The following is a 15,801-nucleotide window of genomic DNA, read 5'->3' on the forward strand; positions in this document are numbered from 1 at the left end:
CCCTCTTTACGTGTATATCCTACTACCAGTCACGTATTATATATTAACCTATCTCAACCACTGCACTAAGGTACTGGTACTGACCTGTATACAAAACATTAAGAACATCTGCTCTTTCCGTGACACAGACTGACCAGGTGAATTCAGGTGAAAGATATGATCCCTGACTGAGGTTACTTGTTAAATCCACTTTAATCAGTGTAGATGAAGGGGAAGAGACAGGTTAAAGAAGGATGTTTAAGCTTTGAGATAATTGACATGGATTGTGTAGGTGTGGCATTTTGACAAAAAATGTGCCTTTGAACTAGGTATGGAAGTAGGTGCCAGGTGTACTGGTTTGAGTCAAGAACTGCAACGCTGCTGGGTTTTTCACGCTCAACATTTTCCCGTCTGTATCAAGAATGGTCCACCACCCAAAGGACATCTAGCCAACTTGACAACTGTGGCAAGCATTGGAGTCAACAGGGGCCAGCATCCCTGTGGAATACTGTCAACACCTTGAGTCCCTGCCCTGATGAATTGAGGCTGTTCTGAGGGAAAAAAGGGGGTGTGCAACTCAATATTAGGAAGGTGTTCCTAATGTTTCTAATACGCAGTGTTTCTAATACCCACATTCTCGTGTTTTTCAACCCATTTGTGTTTTTGATTTGTTTAATATATATTTTATTTTATTATTTTTGATTGATTTATTATCCATATTATTATAATTACTGCATTGTTGGGAAATAGCTGATTGCAGAAGTCTGATTGCAGTTATGAATCTGTCCCGAAAGTCAGGGTGTGTACTGTATGTTTGTGTGTGTATGTCTGATGTGATCTGCATGTAGTGCAACTTGTAGGTTTACCTTGATGGCTGTGGATGCTATCTGGATGTGGTGCAGCTTGCGCAAAGTGCTCTCTCTGTCGATGAAGTAGGAGGCAGCCAACTGGTGCAGAACCTCCAGAGTAACACTGGACGAGTTGCCAGAGTAGTCGCTCACCTCGGGCTTCTTACTCAGCTTCGTCTTGTCCACAAATATCGCTAAGGCCTCTTCCCCTGCAAACAGAAAGACAGCGTTGGGACAATGTTTGCTGACAGTGTTTAAACAGGCTTTGTTACAAAGGTTGGGAAAAAGTTTGATGGCTAACATGGTTGAAACAGTTTATACAAATGTCAACTGGTGTTATTTAGACAGTCTGAACTACATAACCAACTGTTAGTAATAATGGCAATAAAATGTAATATCAATGTATTATTCACTGCCAGTGATTATGACTATTTACCAGGTGCTATTTGGTAGTATATGAACAATTATAAACCAGGAAGTTTGGGTCCTGGATGTTGATTGGGAGAAACAACATTTCAGCAGTGTGTAGATCAGACAATATACCACAAGTACGATTCAAAAACACTTGTTTCCTAATCTTTTTCTGTTGGTAACCAGTTAATAATAGCAATAAGGCACCTCAAGGGTTTGTGATATATAGACAATATACTGTACCACGGCTAAGAACTGCATACAGGCACCCTGCTTCACATCACAGCCCTTAGCCGTGGTATATATAAGGGATAAATGCTCCCGATCTGTACATTACCTTGGAAACTCAGTGGGACGGCCGATGCATAAGCAGAGTCCCTCTGCAGACTTCATTCGTTCCAAGGTAATGTACAGAGTGGAAGCATTTATCCCGGTTATACCTCAGTCAAGGAAAACAATACTAAAGCAAATATTTACTGGTATAGAATAGAAATGCCATTTATATAAATTCATACTTTTTCATCCTCCCACAAACCCTGCTTGTTAGTCTGTTGCCCAGTTGGTATTTTTTTAAATTCTATTGCCATGCTGGTTGGCAATGTTATTTCCCTTGCTTGCTAGCTAACTATGGCTAACTCACGTTAAACAATGCCTATGGCTAACAAACAATACAGCCACAATAACAGCAAAGTAGCATTTGCGTTAGTTTAGGCTGTTTTCTACTGGCATTTATTTGGATAGATCCATAACAATGAGCTGATGATGTGCAATTTCGCCTGGCATAGAAAAGTTGTTTAACAACCCAATTCAACAACAGTTGCCGAAAAAAAGCTGGTCAAACTTGCGTCATGACTGCAACATTGAAGGTCCGGAGAAATACAGGTTCATCACTCGCCACGTTAAGTCATCAGAAGCTGCTGCAAAATAATAACAGTGCGTTCGTAAATTCACTATGGCCATCTACTCTGTTCTCAGAGCACTCTCGTCTGTGTGCCAGAGCGCAGAATATATATTTTTTTTTACTAACACGCAACCCCTCGTTGAATATGACCAGTGTAAATAAATGTAGGAAAAAAACATTTAATAAAATTGTTGCCAGCACCACAGTTAAAGTCACTTAGGCTCTAGATAAATTAAAATCATCCAAACAAGCTATGCTAGGGTACGTAAAATTATCAGAGTGGGGTGTTCTCTTATTTGTGTCTGGAAGTAGCTAGCGAGCTTGCCAACTTTAGCCAGTTAGCTTGAGTGTTTGACTGCCGTTGCAAGGTCAGAACGCTCGGATCAACCCTTCACCTCAGCCAGAGGGTCAGTGTGTGCTCTGAATGCTCCGGATTTACGAACAGACAATCTGACAACACTCTGAATTAACAAACAACCCAGAACACACTCTGACACAATGGTGGAAATTTACAAACACCCCATAAGTCTCTGCGGAAACAAATTATTGCTTTTTAGCTAGGTTTTTCCTTATTGGACCTGCATTGACAATGTATCTCCTGACCCCTCCTGTCTCAGCCTCCAGTATTTATGCTGCAGTAGTTTATGTGTCGGGGGGCTAGGGTCAGTTTGTTATATCTGGAGAACTTCTCCTGTCTTATCCGGTGTCCTTTGTGAATTTAAGTATGCTCTCTCTAATTCTCTCTTTCTCTCTCTGTGGACCTGAACCCTAGGACTACCTGGCATGATGACTCCTTGCTGTCCCCAGTCCACCTGGCCATGCTGCTGCTCCAGTTTCAACTGTTCTGCCTGCGGCTATGGAATCCTGACCTGTTTACCGGACGTGCTACCTATCCCAGACCTATTATTTGACCATGCTGGTCATTTATGAACATTTGAACATCTTGGCCATGTTCTGTTATAATCTCCACCCGGCACAGCCAGAAGAGGACTGGCCACCCCTCATAGCCTGGTTCCTCTCTAGGTTTCTTCCTAGGTTTTGGCCTTTCTAGGGAGTTTTTCCTAGCCAACGTACTTCAACACCTGCATTGCTTGCTGTTTTGGGTTTTTAGGCTGGGTTTCTGTACAGCACTTTGAGATATCAGCTGATGTACGAAGGGCTATATAAATACATTTGATTTGATCTAATTTCAGTTTGTGTGGTTGTTAGTTTAGCTTTCTGTAACTTTGTAGCAAGTATAGTCTGCATGGTGTAGTGCTTAAGAAAGATAAAAAGGCGCCTATTGTTGGAACTACTTCAGAGGTGTTGTAAAGATGTGCGCTGAGAGTCAGGAAGCAAGTTCAGGGTAAATAAATAAACACAACATAATCAGAAACACGAACAACGTTACAGGAATGGAAACAATGATGCCTAGGGAAGGAACCAAAGGGAGTAACATATAGGGAAGGTAATCAGGGAAGTGATGGAGTTCAGGTGAGTCTAATGAACCGCAGGTGCGCGTAACGATGGTGACAAGTGTGCGCCATAACGAGCAGCCTGGTGACCTAGAGGTTGGAGAGGGAGCACACGTGACAGGTGTCCTATATCTTTTCTAACTGTTGCGTATACAGTATCTGGTTTTAATGCCCACTCTAGAGTGCCCTTCTAGCCAATCAGAAACTATTATTCAACAATGCTGTGGAATAGTAGCAAATTATAAACGGGGTGGTTCAAGCCCTGAATGCAACGGGTATGACAAAATATTTATTTTTACTTTTCCAATTACGTTGGTAACCAGTTTAAAATAGCAATAAGGTCCCTCGGAGGTTTGTGGTATATGGCCAATATACCACGGCTATGCGCTGTGGTATATTGTTTCATCATTCTTAAGAACAGCCCTGAGCTGTGGTATATTGGCCATATACACCACACCCCTTCGTGCCAAATTACTTAAATATACCACACCCCCTCTGGCCTTATTGCTTAAATATACATTCAGATTCAGAGATAAGGCAGGGCGTAATCCGTATTATGTGTTCTTCTTCCTCCGCTGCAGAAAGGTGCCCTTAATATCCCATGTTCCAGAACACGGACAGGCAATCAATTTATAACCCCAGTCAGCAGCGAGCAGCACATCTCTGGCTCATGGCCAAGCACTAGCTCCTCATCTTCCTCTCCTCATACTAGTCTGAATTGGTTGTGTGCCAGAGCATGGAGGTTACATTGCATCAGCCAGCACAGCAGTGTATGTGTTTGTGTGTGTGGGCATTTTACGGAGCCACTCATAACTACGACCTTTCCAGGAGCCCGGCTGAGGTAATCGACAAGTGTTGCTTTCCAACAGGAAACCCATTCCCTTGGCTGCCCCGACATCCCCATTGCTTTGTAGCTGAAATAAGCTGTTCTCCTGTAAAGAGCAACCACCCTCACAGCATTGTCCACATGTCTATCAAAGCACAACAATGCAGTGTCGCTGAGGGTTATAGTGTAAATGTATTGAGGTTTTTAAAATGGGCTTTATTGATGTAGATAACACATTCTTGAAAGGTCTTCTTCTGAATTCGTATAGGCTGCTGTACCAATATTGTACATGTCCTGCCGTCAGTGGAATTGATCTAGATACAGATCTGTTAAACATCAGCACTTTTGTGGTTCTGGGAATTTACTCACAGATTACACAAAGAATATCAGATTACCGTACCCCCTATCCTAACCATTAGGGGGATGAAAAAATATGACCCTGTATCAGTTGATAGGGGTCAACTTCTACAGCTATACCTCCTCCTGCATTCCCACAGAATTGCCACAGTGGTTTGTTTACCTCCCAGTGTGGCCGACAGCAGAAAGTGAGTCCCATACTTCCTGATCAGGTTGTCAGTGATAAGCTGGGTGGTGGGTCTCCGACCCAGTAGACGGATGTTACGGATGAACTCTGGCGTCAGGGGCAACGGCGACTCCAGGAAGTCTCTCCTCTCCACAGCCAGGTTGTTCACCTTCCACCTCCCAAACTCCCTGGAAAGGAGATGACAGGGAGGATAAGACGCCATTGAAGATGCTGTTTGGTAAATAAGACTCACTAATTACGTGATGGTATTAATGATTTTCTGTCAGTCTGTCCTGTCTGTCCTGCAGAAGGGTAGGGGAGAGGTGAATCTACGGGGGGCAGCCATCAACCACATTGCCTCGCCTCACTGCATCATTAGCTTTAAGTTCTGACAGAGAGATGGGGGGAGAGAGAGAGAGAGAAAAAGGAGAGAGCAAAAGAGCAAAAGAGAGCGAGAGAGAGAATAGAGAGTTTTTCCAAAACAGGTACCATTTGGAAGATGAATGTAGCTGGGGAGGAGACTGCTCTCAAAGCGAGCAGCTGACAGGTGCTCTCCTTAATAACCACATCATGACAGAAATGTTTAGTGACAGTGAAACCCATAGACATCGGCCCATCTCTAACACTCAATACAACTCATAATGAGGGAAGAAAGAACAGCGCAGCAAAGGAAATGCTGGAGGCGGCTGTAAAGTTCTGAAAGCCGGCTGAACAAAATATTTCTCATGAAATATTCGTCTGTAGATGTGACATCCTCCTCTGTTTACATTGACAAACATTACTAAATTATTCTGAATGCAACCTTAAAGATGGGAGCTTCGTATGCCATTACACCTTGACAGACTTTGTTTGCATTAATCTGCTGTGTTTAAATAATCTTAGTATCTAGTATTTTAATTGGCTCTGACAGGTTCAGATACTATTTCTGTGCGTCAGGTTGAAATGAACATGCGCTGTGTCAGTTAGCTGGAGGCTACAGTAGAAGCTATGTCATGTAGGAAAGCATAGGCCTTATATTGCCAGTTGTTTTTCCTCTTCTGTCCATCCCTCTGTCTTGAATTGCTATACTTGAATGTATTTCTCTCTCCTCCTCCACCACACACACAAAATATACACACATACACACACTCCCTAACTACTCTCACAGGTACGGGTTAGCACTAAATGATGCACTGCCGTGTGAAGTGGAGGCTTGTCTGCTATAATCAGAATAGGTTGGACATCCTGGTGTAGTGATGGATGGAGGGAGGATGGCCTTTTGATGGAAGATATATCACATTAAAGCAAGAGTAATGAGGGAAAGCATCACACCCAGATGTTTGATGGATTCAATCATGGTAAAAACCCTGAGTGCAACCTGCTTCTTATGGGGCAATGTGGAATTATGTCAAATAATTTCAAGCTGCTGTTGTATAGTCAGTAATGTAGCAATACATTTACTTTGTATAATATAAATTTGCATGTGTCCATTTATGGCTTTCTTTCATGTGTCCATTTCATTTAAGCTTTCTGAAATACATACATGAAACATACAGTGTAATAAATATACAGTATATACGCTTATACTTCTAATTTTAGACATGGCCCTTGAGTAATTTGTCAGTCAGTTACACCTAGCATAACCATTAATCCTGACCTCTTTTCACTCGATACATATAAATTACTCTTCAACTGGCATACTATCGTATCCCTCACCAATTCTAACTAGCTTTGCTATGTTAGAGCTGAACTCGCCAGTTCAAAGGTATCACACGTAAGACGCAAGAGAGGGGGAGAGAGAGAGGAGTGAGAAAAGAGAGGGGAGAGAGAGAGAGAGAGGAGTGAGAAAAGAGGGGAGAGAGAGGGGAGAGAGAGAGAGAGAGGAGTGAGAAAATAGGGGAGAGAGAGGAGTGAGAAAAGAGGGGAGAGAGAGGAGTGAGAAAAGAGAGGGGAGCGAGAGAGAAGAGTGAGAAAAGAGGCGAGAGAGAGAGAGGAGTGAGAAAAGAGAGGGTAGAGAGAGAGAAGAGTGAGAAAAGAGGGGAGAGAGAGAGAGAGAGGAGTGAGAGAAGAGAGGGGAGAGGGGAGAGAGAGAGAGGAGTGAGAAAAGAGAGGGGAGAGAGAGAGAGGAGTGAGAAAAGAGATGGAGCAAAGGAACAGGTAAGGAAAGTGTAGCCTCAAATCCCCTCTGTCCCCTTTGTCTTATCTTAACCCCCCATAGACCTAATGGCATGTCCACTGGGAAGTGAGATGAAATGGATTTCACCATGGTGCAGTTTTCGGCGTTCTGCCGTCTTTCCTTACACTAGACCATGCAGTTATTATTTATATATTTCTCTCATCACTGTACTGTACGTAGCTACATTGGATTAATTTGCGATACCGTTAATTCATTTTCACACATCTCATTGTTGGACTATTTCGGAGAGTGGAGATTATGAGAGCTGAGATTTCTGAGAACTGGGATACTGTATCTTGGCCTGCATACTGCATCTACCTTGGTTTTCATTTAAAAGCAACACTTATGCACTGAGCCTCCTCACTAACACATTTTTTAGACAAAAAGGTGTTATCTAGAACCTAAAATGGTTCTTCAACTGTCCCCATAGGAGAGCCCTTTGAATAACACTTTTTGGTTCCAGGTATAACCCTTTTGGGTTCCATGAAGAACCCTTTCCACAGAGGGTTCTACCTGAAACCAAAAAGGGTTCTCATATGGGGACAGCCAAAGTACCCTTTTGGAAACCCCTTTTTGTAAGAGTGTATGGGTATCAAATCAAAAACCAAGGTCTTTTTCAGGTTTCCAAAAGACAGTTTAAAATTTGATGCATTGCAGCCTTAACTAAATATGTCATTCACCCTGTGACCTTCGCTATGCAATTTGGCGCCAACACACCCACTTATGTTATTCAAATGCAATATGTCAAAAACAAGAGATACACACACATAGCCTACGGTTGCCTACACCCTGTTGTCTATGGCAACTGTCACTTGGCAATGGATGCCTAGGACAGGTGGTGCAGCGGAACCCCGTCTCTACTCATGTTGACTGAGGGAAACACTGTTTCACTCGCTAAATCACTGAGTGATTCCCCAAACAGGAAAACAGCCTTCATTTACCTGTTATAGGACTCATTAAAATTATTTCAAATTCAATCAGGAGGAGATGGTGCGATTTCATTACTGCAGCGTAGAAACACGCCGCCACTGTAACTAGAAGTACCCAGTTGTGGTAATTCATCTTCTCTCTGTCAGTGAGGATTATGAGAATTTAGCAGAGATCCAAAACTCTGCAGGAGCAGAACTGGGCAGGAAAATAATATTGTCACTTTCCATCTCCTCAAGTCTCTTTTGCTGTGAAATGATCTGTTATGGGCCAGGGAATAGATTGTCAGATATGAGAGGTCATTTGAAAATCAACAAACAGTGTGGTGGACTGTTTGGCTATGCTGCAATCTCTGGGAATTGGCAACAGAGTGGACATATGGGATGTATGCTTGTCAGCATGCCACATATTAACAGAGGCAATTAGTACAACCTGCATGCACTTTAATACAAAATGGCCACCACACAATTCCACAATAAAACCAAAAGTTGTCTGGCAAAGTCGGCAAAGCAATGTCTACACGGCAGGGGTAGTCTAGTCAAGTACTATTTGAGAAGGTCCGGTCACACAAAATCTCCTAGGTGACAATGGTCCGAATGGATATTGTCACTTATCGGCGTAGTAACAAACCCCCACCTCGCATCCCATGCGATCCCAAACTGTTCAAACTGTTCACACTCCTTTTATTGGCAGAGAGGAAATGTTGCAGTTTTAATGCTCATTTCCTGTAATTCTACAGATTTTACAGGAAATTCCCCCCATGAAACATGGACTGGTTGTAATTTAGCGTGCCTCAGACACAACCTTGAGGCTGACAGTAGCCTCTCAGGGGACTGTCTGATAATGCAGAGTAATAAGTATTAAGAGCCTACTAATCACTTGGCCACATGATAAGACTATTAATCTTACCACCCATGAAGCTCAGGCCACAGAGCTAGGTTGGGCCGCACTAGCCAGGGGAGAAATATTTTTTTTAAATGTCAACACGGGAAGCCCATTAAACACCCAACACAAATCCATAGATTTCATAGTCCCGTCTGCAGTTTCCCGGTGCATGTTCAATAGCCTTCCAAGCCATGATGAATGGTATTTATGGCATAATTGCCACTAATTTCATATAACAAGCCAATATATGAAATTGTGTTTAGCGTGACAAATCATCAGTTACTTTCCCTGCACTAAAGTAATCAACATATTTTACCTGATCACATTTCAGAATATGCATATGGGCCTTTGCTTGTAATAACCTTGATCCACTTAAAAAAATATATATATTTTTTTAAATCACCCACAATACCTATATTATGTAGGTGTCTAGGTGCATAGATTAAAAAAAAATGTATTTACATAGATAAGAACATTTCCACAATTGCTACACAAGTAGGTGCCATTTTGTCATTCTAGTTTACTTGCTAGAGAAAGGAAAGTTCTTCACTCCTCTCCAAGGGCCTTTATTGAACTGAAGGAACTGCAATGAAGTCAAATGAGGTGAAGTGAATAATGTTTCCACTAGATCATTATAAAAGGGGTGAGGTGAGGTCTTTCCACATAAGTGTTCAAGGCCTTCCTTCCAGTGATATTTACTTCACACCTTTAACTTCTTCGATATAGGGGACGCTCTTTTAATTTTTGGTTGAAAAACGTTCTCGTTTTAAACAAGATATTTTGTCACAAAAAGATGCTCGACTATGCATATAATTGCTTTGGAAAGAAAACACTCTGACTTTTCCAAAACTGCAAAGATATTGTCTGTGAGTGCCACAGAACTGATGTTACAGAAAAAACCCAGATACAAATACAATCAGGAAGTGCCACATTTTTTGAAACCGCCTCATGGCAATGACTCCTTATATGGCTGTGGAGGAGCGAGGAGTCAGCTTACCTTTTCCACGTTTTCACAAAGGTGTCTGCAGCATTGTGACGTATTTGTAGGAATATCATTGGAAGATTGACCATAAGAGACTACATTTACCAGGTGGTCGCTTGGTGTCCTCCGTCGCAATTATTGCGTAATCTCCAGCTGCAGTATTTTTCCGTTTTCTTCTGATTAGAAGCCAGCTGCCATCACTGATAGATTATCGAATAGATATGTGAAAAACACCTTGAGGATTGATTCTAAACAACGTTTGCCATGTTTCTGTCGATATTATGTCTGTCGATATTATGGAGCTAATTTGGAAAAAAGTTCGGCGTTGTAAGTTTTTTTTTCTTAGCCAAACGTGATGAACAAAACGGAGCTATTTCTCTTACACAAATAATATTTTTGGAAAAAATGAACATTTGCTATCTAACTGAGAGTCTCGTCATTGAAAATATCCGAAGTCTGCAGCACTCCACCAATCAGGCCTTTATGGTAGATTGGCCAGACGGAAGCCACTCCTCAGTAAAAGGCAGATGACAGTCTACTTTAAGTTTGCCAAAAGGCACCCAAAGGACTCGAGATTCTCTGGTCTGATGAAACCAAGTTTGAACTATTTGGCCTAAATGCAAAGCGTCATGTCTGGAGGAAAGCTGGCACCATCCCTACAGTGAAGCATGGTGGCAACATCATGCTGTGGGGGTGTCTTTCAGCGGCAGGGACTGGGACCCGAGTAATGATCGAGGGAAAGGGGAACAGAGCAAAGTACAGAGAGATCCTTGATGAAAACTTTACTCCAGAGTGCTCAGGACCCCAAACTGGGGAAATGGTTCACCTTCCAACAGGACAATGACCTTAAGCATACAGTCAAGACAACGCAGGAGTGGCTTCGGGAAAAATCTTTGAATGTCCTTGAGTGGCCCAGCCAGAGCCGGACTTGAAACCGATTGAACATCTCTGGAGAGACCTGAATATAGCTGAGCAGCAACGCTCTCCATCCAATCTGACAGAGCTTGAGATGATCTGCAGAGAAGAATGGGAGAAACTCCACAAATACAGGTGTGCCAAGCTTGTAGCATCATACCTAAGAAGACTCGAGGCTGTAATCGCTACCAAAGGTGCTTCAACAAAGTACTGAGTAAATTGTCTGAATACTTACGTTAATGTGATATTAGTTTTTTATTTTGAATAAATGTGCAAATATTTCTATAAACCAGTTTCTGCTTTGTCATTATGGGGTATTGTGTGTAGATTGAGGAGGGGGAAAAAAACAATTTAATCAAAATTAGAATAAAGTTGTAACTTAACAAAATGTGGATAAAGTCAAGGGGTCTGAATCCTTTCTGAATGCACTGTATATACTGCATTCTAGTCTAGACCTATCCTATTTAACCATTGCTGTACATATAGTATTATTCAGATATACTACATATTCTATCTACATACTGTACCATCACACACACATTTCATATATATATTAAAAAAACATACAATATTTCTACATTTCTTAATTCCATTATTTTACTTTTTAGATGTGTTTATTGTGGTGTATTGTTAGATATTACTGAATTGTTGGAGCTAGGAACACAAGCATTTCATTATACCTTCAATAACACCTGCCAAATATGCGACTGATACAATTTGATTTAACTTTAGATTCTCCCAACACCTCATCAGACTACCTGTGGTCTGACTCTCCTGTATGTAAGAGAACTCTGATATGGAGACTCACCCCTTTAACTGTAAGCCCCCTACGTATAAACCCTGATATGAGACTAACCTGTATATCTTGTAGCGGGTGGAGAAGCCCTGCCGGTTCCTCTCGACGAAGTCTGTGTATTCCTGGGAGTGGTGGAAGGGGCCCTTGTCGGACAGCAGCCAGTCCAGGGGCCCCCCAGGGCGGTCGTGGGGCAGGCTGGCCAATGCAGGGGCCCCGGTCAAGAGCCAGAACCAGACACAGCAGTGCAGGATCAGAAAGCCCCATAGAGCCATCAGAGGTTGAGGGAGGGAGGGAGGGAAAGAGCGAAGGGATCAGCAGTGGAAGGGATTCCCACACGTGAGCTTACACCTCCTCTGGGATGACAGGTGGATCTGCATTCCCTCACCTCCCCCGGATGACCTGGAAGTGAGAGACATCATTGTCACTTGAGAAATGAATGCTCTTATAATCATCAAGCACCTTCATAATTTTAGAGATCCCATACTGACAAGTAACAAAACAAATCTGATCTCTTTAGCTCTTATGGATTAAGTCACTAGACATCTGTTTTAAGACTAGCCTGCTGTTCCATCTCTAGTCCAAGCCTCCCATCTTCCTCCTAAGAGTTGTCAATTTCTCCCTGCAGCCGTGACCAAACCAGATGCTTGTTTTTTTTAAGTCCCATTACTGTATTCTGATGACAATCTGTCAAGTGAACTCAGCCATGTGACCATGTGTGTGGGAGTGTTTCAGAAATCATTATTCTCAAACAATAGCACAAGACACCAGGGGGTGGGGGGTGGACATGGGAGCAGGTGCTAGGAGATGAGAAAGTGCGGTATGGAGAGAGAGAAAGAGATGAGAGAGAGAGAGACTGGGAGAAAGAGTGAAATATGGAGAAAAAGAGAGCTAGAAAGAGAGGAGAGAGAGAAAAAGAGAGAAGTGTGAGAGAAGGTGTGTCCACGCATCATGTGTGTGACTATAATGAATTGCAGACTGGGTGTTATTCACAGAAAAGTGAATATCCCTCACCAATGCAAACACAGGCTTTATCTGGTTCACAATGTGATCACACCAGATTCAAAAGCTCCGATTTTGCTGCATGACATTTAATTCCTCAGTGCAGACATCTGTGTATGGCAACACATATTGATGAGATGTGTATGTGCGTGTGTGTGTGTGTGTGTGTGTGTGTATGTGTGTGTGTGTGTGTGTGTGTGTATGTGTGTGTGTGTGTGTGTGTGTGTGTGTGTGTGTGTGTGTGTGTGTATTAGGGTTGGGGTGGTTGGATCTGATTACTCAGATCCTACACAGCAGGGAGCCAACAATGGAGAGCAGTTCATTTTAGCACAGTGGTGTTCCACATAGTGAGGGAGTAGGGAAGCCATGAAACACTGCAACCATTGCTATCCTCAGTAATTCCCTTATAACTTTGTTTTTGTGGCTGTTGTTAATGTTAAACAGTGAGTTAGCCTTTCAGCTTTTACAACATTCATGCAACAGCAACACTATTTCCACCAAGTCAATTGGACCCCCTGCAGCACGTAGGGTATACATGGCTTTTTGTAAACATTGTGTAAAGGTGACCTTCGCTTACAGTGAGGGGACTGTCTAACCTGTTAATATTAGAAAAGAGTACAGGGGTCATGTTTAAAGACGCTTTATTTTATTATCCAACAGGCATGGGGCCAAACAAACACTGATGCAGGAAGGAAAACTATTTAGTCTCTCTCTCTCTCTTTCTAGCTGACTTTCTCTCTCACTCATCATCATCTCTATTCTATCTACCTGCTCAATGTAAAAGTCCAGTATGTAAACATGTATCTGTCCACAGATTCAGACAACACCAGCTCTATAATCACATTAACAGACAACACAGACCCAACTAACCAGATTATTATCTGTCTGAATCATATCCCGTACACACCATTACCACTTTACAAGGGCATTACTGGATCACATATGTGCTTGCATACGCAAACATAAACATTACATTTTCAAACATGGTTAAAATGCCATCCTTGAGCTGCAATAAATATCATATTTTGGTAATATTTTGGTATTTTATTAGGATAGCAGCTTCTCTTCCTGGGGTCCACACATAACATGACATGATACATAAGGAATAAACTCTGATTTTCTGTACATTACCTTGGAAATAATGGACGATGGCGCAGGATGAGGCAGAGCCGAGTCCCTTTGTGGAGTTCATTTTTCCAAGGTAACATACAGAGGCATTTATCCCAATTATACCACCATGGCCAAATAAACAATATGAAAGTACACATTTAGTGGTATAAATACTTTTTTCTACATTACTATTTAAAAAATGTATAAGCAAATTCATACTTTCTCACCTTTTGGTTGCCAGAGAACTAAATCGTTTGTTCAATTAGTTCCATATTTATGGACACGACCCAGTCGTTCGTTCTTTATGTTCCATTGCCATGCTCAGTGGCAACGTTCTTATCCATTCCTTGCCGCTAGCTAACCAACTAACTATTGCTACACGGTCACACATTTTATTTTGTTGTTTATGTATAAGCTGTTTATCCTGCTTATACCACAGTTGCCAAAGAAAACAATACTATAAGCATCAGTGAAAGCTGCTGAGGGGAGAACTGCTCATAATGGCTGGGAAGGAGTGAATGGAATGTCATCAAACAAATGGAACCAATGTGCTTTTAACACGAGCCTGTACTCCCCAATTAAGGTGCCACCAACCTCATGTGATAAGCGCACATTTACCGGTAGAAATACAATATTTTCATTGATATTTTCATTTACAGTGCATTCGGAAAGTATTCAGACCCCTTCACCTTTTCCACTTTGTTACATTAGTCTTATTCTAAAATGGACTAAATAGATTTTTTCCTCATCAATTTACACACAATAACCCATAATGACAAAGCAAAAACAGGTTTTAAAATGTTTTGCAATAAAACGTAAATATCACATTTACATAAGTATTCAGACCTTTACTTTGTTGAAGCACCTTTTGGCAGCGATTACAGCCTTGTCTCTTTGTGGGTATGACGCTACAAGCTTGGTGCATGACGCTACAAGGTGATCCTCTCAAGCTCTCAGGTTGGATGTGGAGTGTCGATGGACAGCTATTTTCAGGTCTCTCCAGAGATGTTTGATCGGGTTCAAGTCCGGGCTCTAGCCGGTCCACTCAAGGACATTCAGAGACTTGTCCCGAAGCCACTCCTGCATTGTGTTGGCTGTGTGCTTAGGGTCATTGTCCTGTTGGAAGGTGAACCTTCGCCTCTAGTCTGAGGTCCTGAGCGATCTGGAGCAGGTTTTCATCAAGGATCTCTGTACTTTTCTCCGCTCATCTTTCCCTTGATTCTGCCTAGTCTCCCAGTCCCTGCCGCTGAAAAACATCCCCACAGCATGATGCTGCCACCACCATGCTTTACCATAGGGATGGTGCCAAGTTTCCTCCAGACGTGATGCTTGGCATTCAGGCCAAAGAGTTCAATCTTGTTTTCATCAGACCAGAAAATCTTGTTTCTTATGGTCTGAGAGTCCTTTAGGTTCCTTTTGGCAATCTCCAAGCGGGCTATCATGTGCCTTTTACTGGGGAGTGGCTTCTGTCTGGCCACTCTACCATAAAGGCCTGATTGGTGGGGTGATGCAGAGATGTTTGTCCTTCTGGAAGGTTCTCCCATCTCAACAGAGGAATTCCGGAGGTCTGTCAGAGTGACCATTGGGTTCTTGGTAACCTCCCTGACCAAGGTCCTTCTTCCCCGATTGCTGAGTTTGGCTAGGCAGGCAGCTCCAGGAAGAGTCTTGGTGGTTTCAAATTTCTTCCATTTAAAATGATGTTGGCCACTGTGTTCTTGGGGACGTTTAATGCTGCAGACATTTTTTGTGCCTCGACACAATCCTGTCTCGGAGCTCAACATACAATTCCTTCGACCTCATGGCTTGGTTTTTGCACTAGAGGCGAAATAAATAGACAACTATTTAGGCGAGGTGCAGGCTAGCGGAATGGAACACATGAAAAATTAAAGGAGGAGCTGCACACTCTAGGAGGTCCAATGCAATAACCTAATAACCAACGTTTCAACAGACAAGCTGTCTTCATCGGGGTATAATGACAAACACTACAGGGTGACTAGTTTATAGTGTCAAAGGACACACGTGTGTCTGTAATCATGGCTGGGTGTGGCCTCATATCATTGGTTAATTCTCATATAAGAAAATAACATACC

The 15,801-nt window shown here is 42.3% G+C and overlaps 1 protein-coding gene across 1 annotated transcript in view; it reads right to left on the reverse strand.

Moving 5' to 3' along the window:
- The window catches only part of LOC115145169 (BMP/retinoic acid-inducible neural-specific protein 3-like), a 68,791-nt gene that overhangs the window by 17,247 nt on the left and 35,743 nt on the right, over positions 1–15,801 (reverse strand). Inside the window, exons 2-4 of the mRNA XM_029686494.2 lie at positions 11,663–12,001; positions 4,940–5,130; positions 846–1,036 (exon numbers count right to left, since the gene is read on the reverse strand). Coding sequence (XP_029542354.1) covers positions 846–1,036; positions 4,940–5,130; positions 11,663–11,874 — 594 coding nt within the window. The 5' untranslated portion in view covers positions 11,875–12,001. The remainder of the gene's footprint in view (positions 1–845; positions 1,037–4,939; positions 5,131–11,662; positions 12,002–15,801) is intronic.

This window comes from Oncorhynchus nerka, linkage group LG17, assembly GCF_034236695.1.
Source record: "Oncorhynchus nerka isolate Pitt River linkage group LG17, Oner_Uvic_2.0, whole genome shotgun sequence".
Taxonomy (NCBI): Eukaryota; Metazoa; Chordata; class Actinopteri; order Salmoniformes; family Salmonidae; genus Oncorhynchus; species Oncorhynchus nerka.